This window comes from Acanthochromis polyacanthus, chromosome 2 (assembly GCF_021347895.1).
Source record: "Acanthochromis polyacanthus isolate Apoly-LR-REF ecotype Palm Island chromosome 2, KAUST_Apoly_ChrSc, whole genome shotgun sequence".
Taxonomy (NCBI): domain Eukaryota; kingdom Metazoa; phylum Chordata; class Actinopteri; family Pomacentridae; genus Acanthochromis; species Acanthochromis polyacanthus.
In genome coordinates, this window is record NC_067114.1 from 28,063,118 (window position 1) to 28,085,265 (window position 22,148).

Below are 22,148 nucleotides of genomic sequence, written 5' to 3' on the forward strand. Positions count from 1 at the left end.
AGTGCATATGCATATGTGACTTTGTTTTCTTCCTTTTTCTGTTGGTCCAAGCATTGTAAAAATCTTCTGTCCTGTGGTATGAAAGTTTGTATTTACAGGTATGTTTTGTTTTTTTTTTGTGGGAAAGAACAGCTGTCATTCCTGACAGTTATGTTGAAATGAAAAACAACCTCAGTCCATCATTTATTTTCTCAAGCTTCGGTCCAGTAGTCTTAGTAGGTGTCTTTTCTCTATAAAGACAATTTATCTGTACCTATTCAGTAGACCTTTATAAAGCTCTATTAAGATGTTGAATCTCAGGAGTGAGGATATAAAACCATATACAATGAGTGATTCCTGCTGCAGCGCTAAAGGCTTGGCGTTAGTGTGGTTTACCTTAGCCGGAGACATAGCGGGAGGCTGAACAAACACTGTGTACTAATGAGAGAAGTCTGCATGATGTGTGTGGGTGGACATGAGGATAATAAATCTCCAAAGAGCAAGCAACAGTAGGCGTACTGATGATTAATAATGTTGATGGACATGTTCCGGCATTGTATGATTTATTTTTTTACTCTTATTTTTACATGTGGTGTTGTTAAATTATCACAGAATGTGCTAATGTGTCACATCCGTTGCTATAGCAACATCATCTGTTTCACTTGGGGTGCGAATGTCTGTGATGTGGTAAAGGTGGTTGACATTATTTGCATGTTTCTGTTTTGGAGACATACAACTTGTCAGGGCCTTTTCAGCTCCATTAAACTCTTTCCTGTGTGATGTGTGACTGTGTGTAAACAGTAAGTGATGAGTGGATGGAGAGAGTAAAACAGACTGAGCTAAAGACTGGCGTAAAAGTGACGGCAAGTGATTATATTTTTTAAATTTTAAGCTTACGTTTCTATTCTGGAATTTGGTCTCTGCTCGAGACTGTCATTCACATTTGTCTGTTTTTAACTCACTCCATTGTCTTTCTGTCATTATTCCAATTCTTTCAGACTAACATCACTGCTTGAAGCTTTTCTGTGGTTTTGACAGTTACAGCAGTTAGACTAATAGCTTTTTGAGAGCAAGTCGCTTTAAGTTGAAGTTGGATTTGCAAAGTTTCTTAGCAAAAGGTTTGACTTCTCATTGCAGTTGCAGAATATTCTGGACCAATATTTTTTCTAATTTTTGTACTTCCACCTAAACACCTAATCATGTGTTTCTTTTCAATTAAATTTTTAATCCATGCATACTTGCAGAGCTGTTTTGTATGACATTCAAATGTTCCCTTTTTGTGACATTAAACTTGTGTGTTTTTCCTGTAAGTTGAGACAGATGAACTACAAATTTAAGTCTATTTTGATTCATTTTTATTTATTTCCCAGCACACTCCAGCTGCATCCTTTGTCTTTTGGCTTCAACATTTTTGTTTTTTTTGTTTCACTTTCTGCGGGCTGAGATTTTCATACTCAACACCTGAAATTAATCCTGGCAAATAGGGCAGCCTACGGTGTCTCTGTGTGGAGTTGGCAGTAACAGTCTCATCTAAAACCAGCAGTTGTAATCTATGCAGGAGCAGGTGTATTTTTGCATTTGACTCATGTGTTATCATAACTCTGTATCTGTGTCACTAGTATGTGTCTGAGCAAAACAGTCTAATCAGCTGCAGACACACCAATATGTCTTTCTGTTATTGATTGCTTATGTTTGTGTTTCATTCCTTAGCAAGCATCATGATCAGTCCGAACCCCAGCTATAACAGAGGAGCTGTAGCATTTAAAGGTCATCAGCCAATAAGATGCCTCGTAGCTGGAGGTCACAGCCAATCAGCAGCTTCCTTGTGACATGACTCTCTGTCAGTTTTTACAATCCTCTGCATTCCATCATCCTCACAGAGGCACGAACAGAAGTCATAAAGTTTGGCTTAGTCAGAGATGAGATTGAACATATTATTGTTTTTATGGAATGCTTTTGTTGGAGACACATATTTAGTCATTCAAGATTCCCCCTTCCTTTCAGCTTTCTGTGCAGTCAGCCATGCTGTTTGTCCGTTGGAATAATGGTCCAGTGTTTGGTTTCATCACTGTGGGAGACAGAGCGATGAGAGCAGAAAGGAAGAGAAGGCCACAGTGTACCCTGAACTTGTGTCCTTCAGCACATTTTTTAGTTTTCTTCCTCCATTCTTTCATTTTCACTCTGTTTCACTTTATTTCCTTCTTTTGAAAACCGTGACTCCCCCTCTGGCAACTGACCCTCTTGTATGTCTGTCTTTTTTTCTTCCCCAGTCCCCTTTTCTCTGCTGTCACTTTGCCTTTTTGTCTCCGGTTTTTTAAACTACTTACTTATTGGCAGCTCTTCCCATTGCCATCTTCATGTCTGGACTTTAGTTAGCCTTTCTCACAGTTTCTGTCCTTTTTAATGTACTGTACTCTTACCTCTTCACCTTTTGTTTCTCCCGTTGTCTTTGTTAATCTTTGCGCTGCTACTTTTCATTTCCCCCATATCGCCATCATTCATTCCTCTACAGTTCATTTCCTTTTACCTTCTCAACATTTACCGGCCCTCTATCTTCTCTCCTCTATCGCCTGCCTTCAGCTGTATGATTTGGGCTCCCCAGCTGACTCACAGTCCAGCTCTCCAGGCTGCCTGACCACCGATAGCAGCTGTGTCAACATGGGCTATCCATCCTGTGGCCACCGGGGTCGCTGTCACGGTGAGTGGGGCTCCTTCAGCTGCCAGTGTGTGCCCGGATACACAGGACACCAGTGTGAAGAAGGTAAGCCAAACTTGTCTGGATTTATGCATTTAAGGCTGTGGTCGACTTTACCTTCAACAACAAAATGAAATCTTTCTTGTGTTCCGAAAATATCATTTGCTTCTTGGCTAAATACCTGTTGACGTCCACATGTGAAACTAAAGCATATTTGGTAGTAGCTGAGCATAGATAGGCTTTCAAATCATTTCCAAATATGGCTATATAGGTTACAATGAGGCCATCATTATTTTTATTTACTTATTTTCTTATTTTACAAGAATTGATGTGCAATATTTAACAATGCAAATGACCTTTCTAGTCTAGCATTCTAGTTTTCACCACATTCCTTGGTGTAGTACAAATTAGGAAAACTAAGGCCTTGTTTACACGACATTTCATGTGAAGACAAAAGTATTTCCTTTGCCTCGTTGGGTTTATACAACAACAGTGAAAAAATTTAGTGTTTCCATTGGAACACTAAAAGGACTGAAAACGCTGTAGTATTCATGCCAGGACAGTAGTCAGCAATGTAACTTTTTAGAGGCACATCCCACGTGACCGATACCCATTCTTCCACAGACCAGGAGAAGTACAGCACCGATGTAGAGCTGGGCTGATTGTCTGGCGTATATACTGAATGTGTATTCGCTGATTGAAGTAATGGTGCAACAAATACATATTTTGCAGAAGAAGATTCAATAAATTCAGTGGACTTAGCAACACACGACTAAGTAGTCTGCCATTGTTCCTGTTGTCATCTGTTTCATGCATGGCAACTAGAATTAAGTGTAATGCGCGTGTGCAAAGCCCAGCATGACGTCAGCGTTCTCAATAAAAACTCCAGCTACTCGTTCACACGACAACAGCGACTGTTGTGTTTGACAAAAAGTCCACTCTGGCGGCCATATTCTAAAGTTTCTGTGTAAGCAGGATGCCGCAACACAACACAACCTTTGCGTTTCATCGTAAACCATTGTCATGTAAACTGGCCCTAACATGTAACAGGCAGTTTCCTTTTACAACCTTCAGGAATGCTGAGCAAGTGAATGGTTGTTTTTAGTTTGCAGTGTAAAGTTTTTAAAGCCTGTATTCAATCTATCTGACACAATCTAATTGTGAACATCCTCGTAAACTGTGAGAACCTCCTGTTTTGTAATCGTGTAACCTAAGCTATAAAAGAGAATAAAGCTTGAGTTGACAACAGACAATGTTGGAACTTATCAACCAAGTCTAATTAGTTATGTTGTCGCTCACTTCCGTTTGGTGCTTTTCTAACAGTGGTATACAGCCCCATCTGCTTCATGGTACCCTGTATGCAGATGTTGCATATTCTATTGGTAAATTCATGCATATACAGGTCAAGCATTGATCTTCACCTTAGACTTGATTGCCACTGTGTAAGTTTTGCTTTGAGCAGAAGCATTCGGGCCCTTTGCAGCCCCTGTGTTAATGAATCTTATGGCTTGAAGCATGCATCTCTTTGTTAGCTTTTCTGTATTTTACCTCCTGGCTATGGAAGCATTTGCCTGTCTGCAGCTGCAGGAAGAGACTAGTGGTGGACCGAGATGGGATCTTTAATGACCCTGCCACTGCACTGTTGATTGCACACATTCTGCAGGTTGAGGAGTACACCTCAAGTGATGCTTTCTGCTGACCGCAGCATTCTCTGCCGGGCTTTACAGTCTTGTTTGGTTCGGGTGTGTATGGTGATATGGGACTCAAATGTGCAAGCATAGAATATTAAATATTCTCAGGTCATAAAAACTATATTAGGTCAATAACCCATACAAAAAATATTTTTTTATGTTTTGTATTTTGAGGCAGTAACTAATAAGCACCATTTGTAACACTTCAAACAGTTAACAGTCAACAGGGGGAAGATAGACAAATTCTCAGAAAAATAATTAGGTGAGTGAAAGAATGAATTAATGAATAGATAATGTGAATAAGCCACAGTCTCGAGTCAGTGACCAAATGAGGTCACATGGATGATTTTAGCAACCAGTGAAGCAGTCTTTGAAGTAAGAAAAACTAATATATTCTTCTAACCTGGCAAGGCACAACAAAGGAGAACAGAAAGGATTAAACCCTTTATGGGCTTAGAGGGTTAAGATACAGATGGAAGCAACATACCCAGTTCAACATTGGCTAAAAACCTTTGTTGCATCTCTCCTTTCCCTCATTACCTGTTATCGCTCTACTGTCTCTCGTGGAGGCATAAAAATATCCCCAAAATACTTAAAAGTAGAGTCCCTTCATGTCTGTTTTGAGCATGCCGTCGATCCAGATTGTGCCTGGAGATGCCTAAGCTGAAGTCTATTAACAACTGATATTAAATTGAGTATTTGGCATACACATTAAAACTTGATGTCTTGCAAAAAAAAAAAAAAAAAGAAGAGAGAGAGAGACAAAAAAATCATGGTCTGCGTGGCTTAGTAATATCTAACTGCTGAAAGGCACATACCACCTCACTGAGCTGCTGTTCAGACCAAAAACACCCCAGCATGAAAAGAAAAAAAAGTTAATTATTTTGGTGGGGTGAATCATTTCAGGCTCCGGTGAGATGATCAAATATGATCCAGGGAGTCCAGTTGGAGTAATAAATCCATGGGTTCGAAAGACTTATCAGACATCAAAATGCTGCACAGTGGTTTGTAGTATTATGGAGATAATCATTTTACCTTTCGCTCTGAGAATCATAATTTTAGCCAGGGTTGAAATTCTGTCTGAATGCAGCCGTGTCCATCCGAGGGTATCCATCCATCCATTTCCTATCCAGACTCGGGTTTTTAATCCACTACAGGCTCTTAGTAGAGCTCAGTAGATCTAACAGTAGATCAGTTTTGATCTCTTCATTTATGTATATTTGCTGTCTACAACAAAGATAAGTAGCAGTAGGAAACCCACTCAGAGACAAATTATGTTGTTCTTCCTCACACAACAGTTCCTTCAGAAAATCAACCAAGAAAATAAAAAGCACATTTATACACTGAAGAAAATATACAAGAATAAGGTGAAATAGTCAGTGTAAAATTGATTATGTTAGTATGTTTCATATCCACAAATCACATGTAAACAGCTTGATAAATGCAGTAAAACACATGATGTGGTTTTGGGAAATTTAAGAGGGCATGCTATATGGATAACATATACCATGGCTAGAAGAAATCACAAAAAAATTGATTTGCCTTTGCTTTCAAGCAGGATCTCTTGAACCTCTCAACTTTGTCAAAGTTACAAGGAGGACAGACAAAGAGGGAGAGGTGTGAAAGCAATAGATGGAAGGAAATTCAACTTGCATATGCTATGAGATGGAAGAATGGCTCTGAGAACTTTTTAGGTGTGCTTGGTTTATTCTGCCTGGCATGCACAAAATCCACTTCTGGGAACATGGGCTTAAAAAGAAGAACGGAGCATAACCCAAGCTAAACCACACATCCATATTCTATCATGCGTGTTTTACATATCATGTTCTGCCACCATTCTCTCTGCATGTGAGAAGAATTTATGGATTTATAAAAGTGGTGTAGCTGGAAAGAGGTGAGGTAACTCCACTGTGGAGTGAAGCACCTTCTAACTTTATAAAGTGTCGTGTTTTGCTTTTTAAATGATTGTTCTGTTTATTCCAAGTCAAGGCACTATCTGACTGGTGTGTGTGTATGTGTTTGCATGTACCAACACCAGAGGTCCCAGAATATTCATTTGATGGCCACAGTCATGTGCATTACCAGTTGTCATCCCCTCTGCCTGCCCGAAGGACGTGGATTCAAGTCTTGATTCGAACTCGCAAACACAGCAGCATCATCTTCAATCTGATCTCAAAGGAGCAGAGTGAATATCTACGACTAGAGGTAAGTCTGCTCTGTGAGAGAGTGTATGTGCAGATACGCTGTGATGAAAGAATCAGTTTGCCTCATTTTCAGAATTCTTCATAGCAATATGGTTTCAGTTTTCGCTTGGCGGTGTGGAGAGCAAATTTCCTTGTAATTTTTTTGTGGCATTTTCGAATAGGGACTGTGTCTGTTCCTCTCTCTGTCTTGGTGTACCAGTAGTCATTTTCTTTCATAAACTGCACAATATGCAGTGCTTCTATTGCTGTAACTTTACCTCACTGCTGCTATTAGGAAACATGAAAAAACAATTCATAACAAAATGCCTGAACAAATCACAGGTATTTTCCCTAAAGATTTACCGCATTATGACCTATTGAAGAAGTAGTTCAATATTTTGACGAAATAAACGTATTTGCTTCGTTCTGTTAAAAAATGATGCTTTGAAATGTTGTCAAAATGTTTGTAGAAATACAATCATGGAAAAAATTATTAGGCCACCCTTGTTTTCTTCAATTTCTTGTTCAGTCTAATGCCTGGTGTCACTGAAGGTATATTACTTCAAGAAAATAATGAACATAACAAAAAAAAATGCAGCTGATTACTAGGGCTAGGCCGGAACATCTGAATATTCTGTCGTTACAGTGGTATCTGAATATTTATTTTGAGATCTGAATATTCGGATATCCCCTCCCCCTCAGTCGGATGATGTCGCGTATTCGACTCACCCCACACCCCCAGGCCATCGGACGTTATGATCCGATGTGAGTATTCGGACATTTGTCAGTATCCAGAGCCCAGAATTTGCTATTCGGGCCAACCCTACTGATTACATAATACTTTGTCACATTTGACATGTGTAAACTTAATTGGATTCTCAGGGTATTTAAGAGGCCATTTCATGTCATAAGCAGCACTGACTTCTCACTCAGGTTGCAAAGAAACCGAAGATCTCCAAGACAGCAGTTCATTATACCAAGAAAAAACAGGCCGAACATGGTACTACCAAATTGTTAGGTGGTCGCAGCAGGAAACGTCTTTCTTCCCTACGAGATGAGCGTGCACCCATCCGTTCCTGTGTCAGGAATTGTCGTTAGACCTCCAGGGACCTTATAAATGAGTGGGTGCTGTCTTGTTTGGCAAGGACAGTTCGAAACTGACTTATTGAATCTGGTCTGAAGTCACACAGGGTAGGGAAGAAGACCATCATGGAAGCCAGAGGAAAGCCTGGTTGCTATTTGCTGGGGATCTAAGGTTCTCTTCAGTGATGAATCTAATTTTTAGTTGATCCCCTTCCTCCTAAACAATAAGTTTAGGAGGAAGCCTGGAGAAGCCTACAAATGAGACTGTCTTGCCCTTACAGTAAAACATGGGGATGGATCAGGTACGGTCTGGGGTTGTTTCAGTATGGGTGGAACAGGGTGAATGCAATTGTGGAAGGGCGAATGAACCAGGTCATGTACAGGGTTGCTCTTGAACAAATGTGCCTGTAGTTGTATCAGGCAAAAATGAACAAGAAATTGAAGAAAACAAAATTGGTCTAATATTTTTTTTCCACGACTGTAGTTCAACACAGTTCAGTAAATATCACCTTATAAAGGTGACTTATGTGACTGTATTTTTTGATGCAGAGTCATAGAGCAGGCCATCGACAAGTGAAGCCACACTGACTATGCTGAATTATATGGAATGAGAGGAAAGCCCTGTGTAGAGACTCACTGAATTGATCATGATTACCCTTTAGATGTGATGCCCACCAAAGTCTTTATGTAACCTGTGCTTTAGCAGACATATTCATATGTACATTATTTGCTCCTGTTGCTTCTCTTGGAAACATTGGGAAAATACAGTTAAAACCTACTGATGGAAGAAGTATGATACCATTCAAAAGTTTAGGGTCATTTAGAAATGTCCTTATTTTTGGAAGAAAAGCATTTTTAAAAAAATGAAAATAACATTAAATTAATCAGAAATACGGTCTAGACATTGTGAATATGGTAAATGAGTATTCTAGCTGGAAACAGATGATTTTAAATGGAATGTCTACATAGAGGTACAGAGGAACTTTTCCAGCAACCATCACTCTTGTGTTCTAATGGTACATTGTGTTACTTAATGATGTTAAAAAGCTAATTGATCATTAGAAAACCCCTGTGCAATTAAGTTAGCACATGTATAGAAATGTGAGTTTTCATGGAAAACATGAAATGGTCTGAGTGACCCCAAACTTTTGAACTGTAGTGTATATAGTATATTAGTACAGTGTCACAAAGTACTTTTCATAAGATCAGAGTAAAAATGCTATCCCCACTCCCCACATTCCCACTCTCACACAACCAGTCAAGGTAGATGGCCACCTTCCCTGAGCCTGGTTCTTTTTTCCCCCTCCCTGTCCCAGGTGTTTATTCATTCCTTCCCAACATTGCTCATAGGGAATCCATCAGCAACTTTGGATTGTTGAGTTTTCTCTGTTCTCTGCTTATAATTTGTAAGGTCTGTGCCTTATTATGCTGAATGCTTTCAGACTGCATATTTTGTGAATTTGCCCTATATAAATAAAACTGAATTGAATTGAAAAATATTTAAATTAAGGCCAGCTCAGAAAGTAGTCGCAGAGGAAGCTTATTAACTTTTACACGTCAGACATGAATAGATAGACACTTAAACTGATTTGAATGTGAATCTACACAACATTATCTCAGTGGAGTCAGCCTTGAGTGAGCCGTTCTAAACAATAACATCGACACATTGCACTGACTGGCTGTAGTGGGCTCTGGCAGCCACGTACAGTCACTGCAGTGATGTATTGTGCTGCTCACTCTAACAGTGACCATCTGCTGCTGTGGTGAACAAAACATCTTCTAGCCTTCAGTCACCACAGCAGGAGAGCTGCAGCAGTGCACGTCTCATCTGCCACTGAGCAAACGTTTCTTTGAGAAACTGAATTTTGAAAAGCAATTCAGAACAGATCCTTTTTAGGGATTGATTGATACTCAACATTTTTTCACATTATCAATGTTGTTATTTTCATCACTGGCTTCCAATAAAAGTAATGAATTTATAGATATGAATTTATAGATATGCGTCTTTGGCTCTACTGCTACTGCTTCTCTGTCTGCAGTCTGTGGTCTTAAGCAATGTTTCATCCACAGCACTGTGTTCTGTGTTGGAATTTTGTGGGATTTTACATTGTGTAACCGAGATTTTCATTTTTGCATATGAGTTTCAAACATTCCGCCATATTTTCAGTGTTATCAATGGTAATCAGTGATTACTAATAATTGGTTTTATTGTCATCCTAGAAAAAATGTATTGATCAATCCCCAATATTTTTACTGTTCAGGCTTTCTATACATGTTTTAGTTTTTGATAACCAGATGTTAGTCTTTTTAGGGTGTATCTTGTGTCAAATTTATATATTTCAGAAAAACGTCACAATGTTAACAAGAAAAGCACTCAGAGAGCACAGTACTCCTCCAAGATTGCTTGATCGTTGTATCATTTCCGACGGCTAAAATGTTGAAAAAATTCGTGGCAGAAGTAACAGCACCATAGAATGGGTCCATTTAATATAGATGTACCCACAAACAAAATGACCTCGTGCTGAGCACAAGCGTGTGTTATGCATGTGTACATTATGTGCAGATAACGAATCGCATGACCTAAATATGTAGCAGGTGGCAGGAATTGATGGGACTCGGAAACACCCACACATTGAATCCATTGTTCCTTATATCATTTCCAATGGATAAGTCCTGATAAGTCCGCAGCGGTGGATTTTCAGTAGGATCGTAATCATGTGATCTTCAGCAGGCAGCTGACGTAGTGTTCACTTGTTGTCATAGTTAAAGTGACGCCATACCACTATCTCGCAATGATAAGAAATCTTTAACAAATCCATGGATTCAGCCGATGAGCCGCATCACAAAATCCAATCAGTTGGTCCTTGTGTCATTTCTGACCTTCCTTGAAAATTTCATCCAAATCCACGTGTCACAGACAGACAAATCAACCCTGACTGTCACAGGCTGAGCCTCTGTGGTGGAGTAATAACAGTAGATCTTTTTTTCTTCAATATCTATTTATGCCACAATATTGCAGATACATGAATATTCACATCAGTTATTCAGCCTGATTTTCATAGCAGTGAACAGTCAGACTAGATTCTAAATGTCTGAAAAAGCTTTTGTACTTTACTGTTTAGTTGTAATTGCTTTGAAACATTAATTTAACATTAATAAACAGACCTTTATAACAGGATATGAAATAATCACCTAAGTAAAATATATTCCAAAGCTGGTCAGACCTGTTTCCTATCAATGTAGAAGGGAATTGTCATGGTTTCAAAGTGACTTCTGATTGTAATTCAGTGCACTGTCTAAAATCCGAGTTGAAGAAGCCCGTGGTTCCTGGAGTGTATTAGCTGTGGAAATTACTTGGTCTGACGTGTAAATCACAGGGCAGAGACAGAATACATTAACTGTATTATTTGGTTATTTGTCTTGAAGGCTTCATTTCTTCCACCCGTCTTTACTCCATCTGTTCTGCTCACACTTACATTGCTCTTTCATTTTTGTTTTTTGTAAGCCTCCCCATTTTGTTTTTTTGTTTTTTTTTTCTTCCCTCAACTGACTTATTTTCTGGAATCACGCTGTGCCTTCCCAGACCTTTTCTTTTGCTATTTACTTTTTCTCACCCCATGCTGTGGCTGCAGGTATTGATCAAACGTCATTGTCTAAAATGATGATGATTATCTATACCACACCTGTCATTACAGCACAACCTCATCTCTAATCATCCCTGTGTCTTATTTCTGTTTATCTATTCTTACACATCCTGTTAAATGTCATACTGTTCCTCCAGCGCAGCCAGGGAGTGGTTTCACATCATTTTTCCACCATTATCCGTCCAATTATTCCTGTGTGCAGACAACATGGAAACAGTTCTAGGTGAAGGATGATCCTTAGCCTGGGATGTGCCTCTTCGATATCACTTTGTACTGAAGATGTTGCATTTGTTGTCCCATGTTTTGTTCATTGGTGCATTTTTTTCATTCTTGGTTAAATGACTGACTTAAAGTGACAAATGCAAATATGCATCAAGAACTTTTTAGAAGTTGCAACTGAGATGGACAACAGAGCATTTTTCATCTTGTTTTTGTGTCAGTAACTCAGAATCAAGAGCTTTCTTTTGTTCAGGATAACATGGAAAATGTAACCATGTTTAGATTTTTTCACTCTCAGAAGTCTCAGTCAATTATTGTTTAATTTTAAGTTCACAGAGCCAAAAATATAAGTGTGTTCCATTTCAAATACTTACAGACCACACTGTACATGTACTCAATTAGTGACTTCATTCTGGCCATTTCGCGTTCATTGAAATCCCGCGTGGTCAGTGTTGTTGATGGTATGTTGTGTATCATATCAACCTAGGAGAGGATGAATATTTTCCAATTTTTGGTGTGTTTTTATCTTTAGGTTGTAGTTTACATTCCCAATTATAATGCTATTGGCATCCATAGTGTGGACTGAACAGGCACAGATTGTTGTACAGGTTGTGGTATGTAGGCTACAAAAAGCATTTGCAATGTTGGATCACATAATTACAAAGTACTGATACATACTACAGTCAAACTGTCAAAACACAAAGGCTGCAAAGTTCTCTGATATGAGATTCATGCTGTGTCAGTTTCGTAAGAATGTATCGTATTTTTCATGTAGAAGAGAAAACTAATGATCACAGCACAAAGTAATGATTTTTACATTGTTGCCCATAAGCTTCAGTATTAACTGAATTTGGAGCACGGGCCTCAGGTACCAAGAAATCATCTCATTGGGTGTTTGTGTAAGTGTCTTGAGAGTTGTTAATATGCTCTGTAAAGACAGCTGCTGTTCTCTTCAGTCTCATTACCTCACAGCGAGAGTGACCCTTATTTTGTCTCACGCGAATCTTTGCTCACTTGAATCTATGCTCTAGATCACAGTGAATGAATGAACATGAATGTGGGGATTCTATAGCAGAAATCTCTTTTTCAGTAGTGAGATGTTATAGTAGAAGTTACCTGAATATCAGCCCAGTTCTGTAAGAGCTATTGCTCTGTTTCACAGAATGAATGCATATCATCAAGCATGTGTAAATTCAGTTAGATATATGTGAGGTCAAGGTAAAGCTGGACAGCATAATGGTATCTGATTAAATTAGACTTTGCAGTGTCCACTGATGTTGTGGGGGTGTTACCAATGGCTCGTCATATCATAAATCAAAACCTACGCAAATGTATCTATGGCAGTTTTTCCATTAAAATCAAGGAAGAAAAGAACTAATTAACAGCAATCCATGGTTTTGTCCTTGATGAAAAGTTCAGAATAACCAAAGGGTTTCTGTTGCATGCTACACAGTTTTCTTTATTTCTTCAAACCCACAGTGACAAGCAATGCCCACTGCTTGGCTAGTGTTGCTGACTAGAAATTCACAGGTTAAAATAAGGCATTAAAGTCTTGCTGGGCTAGAAGCCACTTTGCACTTTAAATGCTTCATTAAGTTCTCACTGGCTCATTTATTTTTACAAGGCGGATTACCTTGACCAGAGGATGACAGACAGAATGATATAGTGAACCCAAGTCATCAGTGCACAGCAGGTCAACTGAACATCCCTAAAAAGTCAAATATGTGATTTGTTACGCTATGAAGAATGAAATAAATATGCACTTGCACTTTTAAGAATCTCATTTAGAGAAGATCATCTGAATTTTTCTGATAATTAGCATCAAATTACATATCTATTTACAGGGAATTTAGAAACCTCTCAAAACATCAGTAAATTATGGGATTATTATTATTATTTTTTTTTTTTTGGTGTTTACACAGACTATTTAACATAGATTACAGTGATTTGCCTTTAGGCTGGTAAGACTTCAAAACTATGCCATTTGCCCAGCAGTGTATATTGTTTTGTTTTTTTTATGATCAATAAATATGTAATCCCTAAAGCAGTAGACTGCAGGTTAGACCTCTAGACACGAGAAAATGTCGGTGAGGAAAGCAAATAACAATCATGAATATGAAGTGCTGTTGGTAATAAGCACAGTTTGGTTCCTTTTCCCAACATACATTAAGGTGAAGGAAAAAAATGCCTCCATTAGGTATATAAATGCACACGCTCTGCATTCACACACCATTATTTAATCATGTGGAGGAGTAGATTAACACATCATCTGCACATGTCTGCAATGCCAAAAGGCTGGAGCTTAGAGTGCAGTGTGTCGCAGGAAGCGTCTAGGGGAATAAAGCTGTCCCTGCAGTGGGACTGTTTACTCTGAAATGGAGTTGCACACCTTTACACACACCTCGTCTAGGACGCTCCTGGAAAGACACACAGACACACTATTGAACACTTTCACTCACGTACCACCCAGGGAGCAGAGCTGGAGCCAAATTGCACCACTCCGTTCGGCTTTAATTGGGGGTAAAATCAGGTGGTTGTAAGTGCATCTGGTTAAAAAGCACTGCCCCAATGGATCCTGAATATGATTAATACTTCATCACAGAGCCTTGAAATGAGCCGTGATTCTCCAACTAAACAAACTCAGAGCCATGCAACACTTCACCCAGCTGTTTTAACAGGAGAGAAACTAAAAGAGGGAGTGAAAGATTGGTGGAGGGCTTGATGTGACACAGAGAGGGATGGAAGAAAAGGAAAAAAGATGAGAAAATTGGTTTAAAGGTACAGACAGTGTTGACAAGTGATTGCTGTTTTTTTGACAAAATTCTCCCCTCAACAACTTGTTTTATCTTTATTTTGTTGAGAATGAGTGGGAGACTTAATAGTAGCCACCCACTTCTCCTTCACATCTCTCTTTCTTTGTCTTGGTTTCTCTACCCCTCTCATCTCAGTCCTTTGTTTACATGGCAGCGGTGGCAGACGAATATGGAAGGGGAAAAATTATGCTCAGTGGGACACTTGGAGGAAACGGTTTGAAATTGAAATGAGGACGATCCACCCACCACCCTATCCCTCTTAAAACGGCCTTCGGACATGTTCTTCCTCTATCCTGCTCACTCTCTCTCTCTTTCACACACACACATGTAAAAACACAGGTTCTTGGATTTAGTATTGCTCTTTGATAGATATGTGATTAGCATCACAGCCAAGCTAAAATGGAAATGTTTTATCTCCAGATCTGAGGGCAGTGGGAAACTGTTGTGAAAACAGGATAAAACTTTTTTTTTCTAACTTCTCATCCCCAAATTCTCTCTTTCTTTCTCCCTCTGACTTTGTCTACCAGAGTGGACGTGATTATCGCAGGTTCAAATGTCAGCTTTGTCATAACCTTCTCTAAGTAGAATCACAGAAACACATTACATAGCAATGCAGATAGAAACTACTTTTGTCCCAAAATGTCTGTAAACCCATACTAAGACACGTCGCCATTTCTGGAGGACAACCTACGTTTTTGTGTGAATTTTTATCTTTCTTCTGTGTGTAGGAGGTTTTCTTGAGGATAAGCATTCAATGGTAGAAGTGTCAGTTTTTCTGTTGGATTTTTTTATTTTCCCTTTGCTTGCTAACCTCCGTGGAGTTGATCTGGTTTATTGTCCATCTGGCCAAATTGGCCTATTGATCCAATCTTTTACCAACCTAGTGGAATCTTTTCTTTCTTCTGATCCCCATTAGCTTTAAAACCTGAGACTTGGATTCAGGTCAGTTCAGCATGTCTTCACATTTACCTCCAGCGGCATCTCACCACGAAGATACGTTTGATTTGATTTACTGAGATTTTGAGATCTGAGATGCTGAGGCTTCAGCTAGTGTCCTAAAAGAAGGAGACTGAATGTCATTTGGTTTGTGCCCTGAAAATACTGAAAAAAGACACTCAAAGGGTGCATATTTTGCTCAAAGATAGACAGATGGCAGTTTTGGTGTGGAAGAAAATAGTTTTGAATGAAAACACTTCACAGGAAGGTTTTGTAGATAATCCCATGAGAGCAGGTTTCTGTAAAGAGACTTTAAAGTTGCTGTCTTCAAATGTAATTTTGAATGCATTTTATACCAAAACCCTTCTTTTCAGCTTCATTCTGCTGGAAGACAGCTGGCAAGACAGACTGTAGCAACACTTTCGACTTGTTTAGCTGTAGGATTATTGCAGTCAGTTATGATTTATTGCCACTACCCAGTTGACAAATTAAAATTATGAAATAACCTAAGCAGAACCATCCATCTGATCTACTTCAAGTAGTTTTGTATTTTATTATTGCTGTGCCTGGCCATGCACTTAGAGCATACAACACAATGCCAGTAGCTGTGCTTAGCCTATATCTGCTGTTGAAATACGATGCTCTGTGGTAAGATTTTGCAGTTTGTAGACACCACATTGTATTAACAATTATCTTGATGTTTTGTATTGATATGTTATATGAAGTCCTTAAGTAGAAGGCAACTGGTTTCTTGTAGAATTTTGGTTCTTTAAGCATGTTTCAGTTTTCATCCAAGAGGCCTCCTGAGTTTTAATTGATTGATAAATTCCAGATATTTATTCTTATCAACAGCTCACGTGGCTCACAGCCATTAAGGACCTAAGCCTAATGTTTAAAATGGGATTCACCTCAGAAATTTGTATTCACTGCACTCAAAAATCACCAGACACCTACCTTCACGCCTTCTGGCACTGCACTCCAATTCAACACTTCTGGAACGAGGTTACAAAATCACTTTCCACCATGATGGGCTGCCACATCCCCATGTCCCCCTCACTCTGTTTACTTAGTGATGTGTCAGTCATAAACCTCAACAAATCCAACAGCCAACTACTCCTCACAGCCCTAACTATCGCCAAGAAAACCATCCTCATCAACTGGAAAAGTAGGAGCAAAACAAACACCACACACTGGAAAAACTTACTCATAGACCACACCACCTTGGAACATTCAACCATACACACCCATACCTCAGCCGTAGAACCCCTCTCTGTTTGGACCCCTCTTCTCAACCACCTTCACTCTTGAATTTTCTTATCATTTACTATTACCATCATTTTCACTATCATGTGTTTAATATTATGATATCAACTACCTGAGAGCAAATTCCTCTGATCCTCCAAATGTCATACCCCATTTTTAACCTCTGATTTTGTTGCTTTTACATCCATTTCATCACTTCTGCCTTAATATTATTATGAACTTAGTATTATTATCACATACATAGGCTATATAGGGTATATTATCGATTTATTTAGTTATTCATTTACTTCTACTCACCTACTTATTCAAGTATTCATTAAAAATTAGAAATGCCACTCTATGTTATTATTAATTTATAATTTATATTCTTAATGGGATGCACTGTAAAGGGATTTTTATTTATGTTTTACATCTAATTTAATTAATATATAATAGATATATTATGCATAAATAACATATACTATTTGAGTTAATCCACTTATTGTTTAATTATGTTTGTTTAATTGGATTCTTTATGTTATTATTATTATTAAGACTATTACTACTAATTTGCTACTTCCTATGTGTATGCATGTATGCTTGTGTGTGTAGGTGTATGTATATGTATATATATATCATTTCTATAATTTACATTGTTTGATATAATATTAATATTTTTTTCTCTTTTTTTAGATTGGTAATACTACCATATGTTATAATTATCACATAAACCATATATATAAAATATATAGGGTATATTATTTATTTATTTATGTATCTATTTATGTATTTATTTACGTATTATTCATGTATCTGTTTATTTTTGTTTATTCACTTATTCATTTATTTATTTTCAATTCATCCATTTATTCAAGTACTTGTTTATTTAAGATTAGTAATACCACTATAGGCTATAATTACTTCATAGCTTATATTCTTAGTGGGATGTTTATTATATTGAACTTTTGTGTTTTGTTTTTTTTATCATTTTCACTACCACTATCTTTAACCTAAATAGATTATTTATGTATAAATATTTACTATCTATTTGAGTTCATCCTTTTGTTATTATTATTATTATTTTCTTTTTTTTCCTTTACTGGAATATTATTATTTTATTAACTATTATTGTTCTATTATATATGATAATATTATGAGAACAACTAGTAGATATAATTATGTGTTGTGGTGATGAGACGATGACCTGAGCATGGGGGTACGTGTGTGGGGGGTGGACTGGGGGGCTGGGGTTTCGCAGGCGGTGGCAGTGCGCCCGGCCCCCCCCCCCCCGGTTGGTATGTCGGTGTCCCTGGTGGGACTGGTTGGATGGGGGCCGGGGGGGTGGCTCACGCCCCCACCCATCCCTAAAGGGAAAGAAATTATTTTAAAAAATAATAATAATTATTATTATTATTATTATTATTAAAATATAAATAAATAAATAATTGAAAAAAATATTAATAATAATAATTAAATAAATAATTGTAGCCTTTTCTCAGACAACAAACTTCCTCCCCAGGGAGGAAAAACTGGCAGAATGGGGGAACGTTGAGGGGGCGGGCTCTCACTCGCCTCCCTGCCCCGCCTGTTCTTGTTAGGGGCCCGAGCGTGCCACCGCGGGCTGGTGCGCGGTGTCATTTGCTCGCCCCCTGGTTCCCTGATTTACCCCCTCGCCCACCACTCATTGCTCGGTCGTTGTTTTTTTATTACAACATATATAGTATTGTTATATATTATTATTAATAGTATATTCAAACAAATTATATTATATACTATCAGTTTGTCTCTTCACTAGACCTTATTGTATTATATTCACCGTTGATGTTATCACTATTACTATTATTATGGTTGATATCTTATTATTATTTTATTCTTCTTAGTATTATACCATAGCATTATTTTTAATATTATATTATAGGTTGTGCATCGCCCCTCACTCCTCACTGCTTGTTTGTCAATTTTTATTCTTTATCTTTATTTGTTTTTTTATTTTTTATTTTTTCTATTTTTTAAATTATTATTATTTTTTGTTTTAGCTTTTTCTTGTTCCCTTCTCCCTCCTCACATATCAAGTCCCCGCCAGTCTACATTATTACTCATGGTCATTTAACTTACATCGAATCACTGAAACACAATTGCCACTTATCGACAAATGCAGGTTTTTTGTTTTTGTTTTGTTTTGTTTTTGTTTGTTTTCTGTGCTGGATCTGTTTGTTTGAATTTGTCTACTTCTGTCTCTTTTTTTAAAAAAATATTTCCATTCATTGTATCTTCACTGTCTACATCACTGTTGTTATCGTTTGTCACACGGTTTCACAATAAAAAAAAAAAAAAAAGGACCTAAGCCTCACCAACTTCAAAATGTGAATGATTGTGAAGATTGTGTGCATTGTCATACTCAAAGGAGTGTCCCTTATTCCTTAGATGCAGGTGGATTGTTGATTTATCATTGAGTCCACCTCAAGGTTATAATAGTTTTGAATTTTTCATTAGTTTTTATTTTTATTTTGTTTTGACTTCACGTCTCCAATTTCAGTTTAGTTTTAATTAGTTTATCCATGTTTGCTAGTTTCGTTTAGTTTCTGTTTTTACATACTGCTTAGTTTCAGTTTAGTTTTTATTAGTTTTAGTTTTTTTTGTAAAATGGACTATTCTTCAGGGGTGACATCAAAAAAAGATAGAAAAAAGTACTGGTTAATGAGAACTCAAGAACAAATACTATGTAAGAAAATGTGTTGACTTGAATACACCAACACCAACAGTACCTAAAATGTTGATATGGGTACACGTATCTAAACTATCTACACAGGTTGCAGACTTGAGCAACAGTACAACGACAAAAAAATTAAGTACACAACAATTAAGTACGACCCCTAAAGTGCACATTCACTGGAAGCTAATGCGCTTTATTTTTCTGTGCTAACTTCCATAGCCTTGTGTCCAATATAAACAAAGGAGTCCTCGTGTTGTGAAAGAGTGAACCAGTCTTTGTGCACGTCGGTGGGGAAGAAGCAGAGAGACAAGTGTAATTCAGTCAAGCAACAACTTCTTGTTGATCTTGATGCCACAGCGGCAAGTTTTGGATAGACAGCCACTCTGGATCTCCAGAACTCCAATGGTGTCTCATTAAACACACCCTGTTTGACGTCATTGAGATACTTCTCCATTTCAGTTAATACACTATCAGTCAGATTAGGTTGATTAGTAGGTGACATGTTGCTCTCCATACGGGAAACAAGGAAACGGTATTTAAGAAGAACAGTGGGAGAGGGTCCTGGTACCGTCTGACTGGCCCCTGCAGTGGCAACATGATGCAGAGCAGAAGGAGCTGGGTTATACTGGGCTGCCAGGTTCTGCACAAAGGACTGTGCAGCCCTCTTCAGTGGTGCGACATCTGCTGTTTGAAGAACTAGTGAAACCCCTGGATCCATTAAGCAGGCTCCTGCTGGTGTAGCATCAAACTGTGTGGAGTCAGGGCTAAGAATGCTAGCAAAACGTTTTCGCGAGGACTTCAGTAGCACTTGGGCTAAATGATTCCTCAGACTAGTCTGTAGATGTGTCTCAAGGTTGAGCAGGCATGGCACTACCTGTGAGAGAGACTGACTGTCACTCTGAAGCTGGTCTGTGTGAATGGCAAACGGCTCAAACAGCTTGATAAGGTTCTCCAGCTTAGCCCAATCACTTGTGAGAAGTGTGTCCATGCCCAACTCCTCAAGTAGTTGGTTTAGTTCAGCTCTGATATCTAGCAGTCTTTTAAGCATGTCATAGGTGCTGTTTCAGCGCGTGCTACAGTCCCGGACCAGCGTTTTGCCACATCTTTTGATCAACTCTTCATTTGCCACTGATGACTTCCTGATTGCATGTACCAGCTTTCTTGATTTCACTATAAGTGAATCAGCGCTTGGGTGCTTCATGGCATCTTTCAGTGTGAGCTGAAGGGTGTGGGCCAAGCATGGCATTCTCTGGAACTTGTTCTCTCCATCTTCTGGCAGGTCCAGGTCTTACACAGAGTACAAAGAATAAAACAGACCAGCAATCAGATGATTTAGCATTAAAAGTATATTTCACAAAAGAAGTTTATAAAAAATAACAAAACAAACAGTCTTTACAAAGCGCCTGAGATGTGTATATGATTTGATAAAAACTGAATCATGAGTTAGGCTGTACTCACTCTTAGTTCAACAGAAGGGATTATATTTTTGTAAGTTTACTTGTTTTACTATATTTAATTTACTATATTTTATTTGTTCACTGTGTGCGCCATACAATTATTACACTGGATATGAAGTTTTTACAATAATAACAATTAATTAATTATTATTATTGATAATGATTGTGATTCCCATGGCGTGGAAATGGAGACTATTGGTGTCAAAAACAAACGTTTGAACCTAGGCTGATATAATCTATAATTCTTAATTTTAATAGGTATTTGCAGTGACCTCAGCATGGAAATTTTGAGTAAGTTGGCTACTGATGTAAGCTGAATGAGTAAAAAAGCATTTACAGTGCCCATCATAAGTATTCACCCTCTTTGATGTTTTACCCTTTAATTGCTTTCATAAATCAATCATGGTCAATAAAATTTAGCTTTTTTAACAAAAGAATTTATTGGAAAAAACTCTTTAATGTCAACGTGAAAACAGATTTCTATAAAGTAATTTTAATGAAAGAAAATTATATAAATGAAAATAATTGTTTGCATAATTATTCACCCCCTTTTTAATTTAATGGTCTAATTCAATAGAGGTCCATCAAATTGTTGCCAATAGTCTCACAATTAGTGAAATGAAGATCACCTGAGTGGTGTGGGTGTGTTTCAAGTGATTGAGTTGTAAAACACCTGTGTCTGAAGGGTCCAGAGAGTGATTGATCAGTATTCCTGGCTACCATTACACCATGAAGACAGAAGAACACTCTAAGCAACTCAGGGAAAGGGTTATTGAGAAGTACAATTCAGGGGATGGTTACAAAAAAATTTCCAAGGCAATGAACATCCCCCAGAGTTCAGTGAAATCAATTATCTAGAAATGGAAGGAATATGGCACTTGTGTGAATCTGCCTAGATCAGGCCACCCTCGTAAACTGAGTGACCGTGCAAGTAGGAGACTAGTGAGAGAAGCCACCAAGACCCCTACAACTACTCTGAAGGAGTTACAAGCTTCAGCTGCTGAGATGGGAGAGACTGTGCATGTAGCAACTGCTGCCCGGGTTCTTCACCGGTCAAAGCTTTATGGGAGAGTGGCAATGAGAAAGCCACTGTTGAAGAAAAGTCATATTAGATCTCAACTAGAGTTTGCCGAAAAGAACGTGGAAGACTCCATGGTCAAGTGGAAGAAGATTCTTTGGTCTGATGAGACCAAAATTGACCTTCTGGCCATCAGACAAGACGTCATGTTTGGCAGAAACCAAACACTACACATCACCAAAAACACACCATCCCCACTGTGAAGCATGGTGGCGGCAGCATCATGCTGTGGGGATGTTTCTCAGCAACTGGACCTGGAAGGCTTGTAAAGATAGAGGGCAGAATAAATGCTGCAAAATACACTGAAATCCTGGGGGACAATCTTTTTCAGTCTGCAAGAGAACTACGTCTTGGGAGAAGATTTATTTTCCAGCAAGACAATGATCCAAAACATACTGCAAAAGCTACACAGGAA

The 22,148-nt window shown here is 38.2% G+C and overlaps 1 protein-coding gene across 1 annotated transcript in view; it reads left to right on the top strand.

Annotated features, from left to right (window-relative positions):
• Window positions 1-22,148, top strand: part of si:ch211-186j3.6 (neural-cadherin) — a 416,158-nt gene that overhangs the window by 327,205 nt on the left and 66,805 nt on the right. The window contains exons 31-32 of the mRNA XM_051944931.1: window positions 2,560-2,740; window positions 6,404-6,570. Coding sequence (XP_051800891.1) covers window positions 2,560-2,740; window positions 6,404-6,570 — 348 coding nt within the window. The remainder of the gene's footprint in view (window positions 1-2,559; window positions 2,741-6,403; window positions 6,571-22,148) is intronic.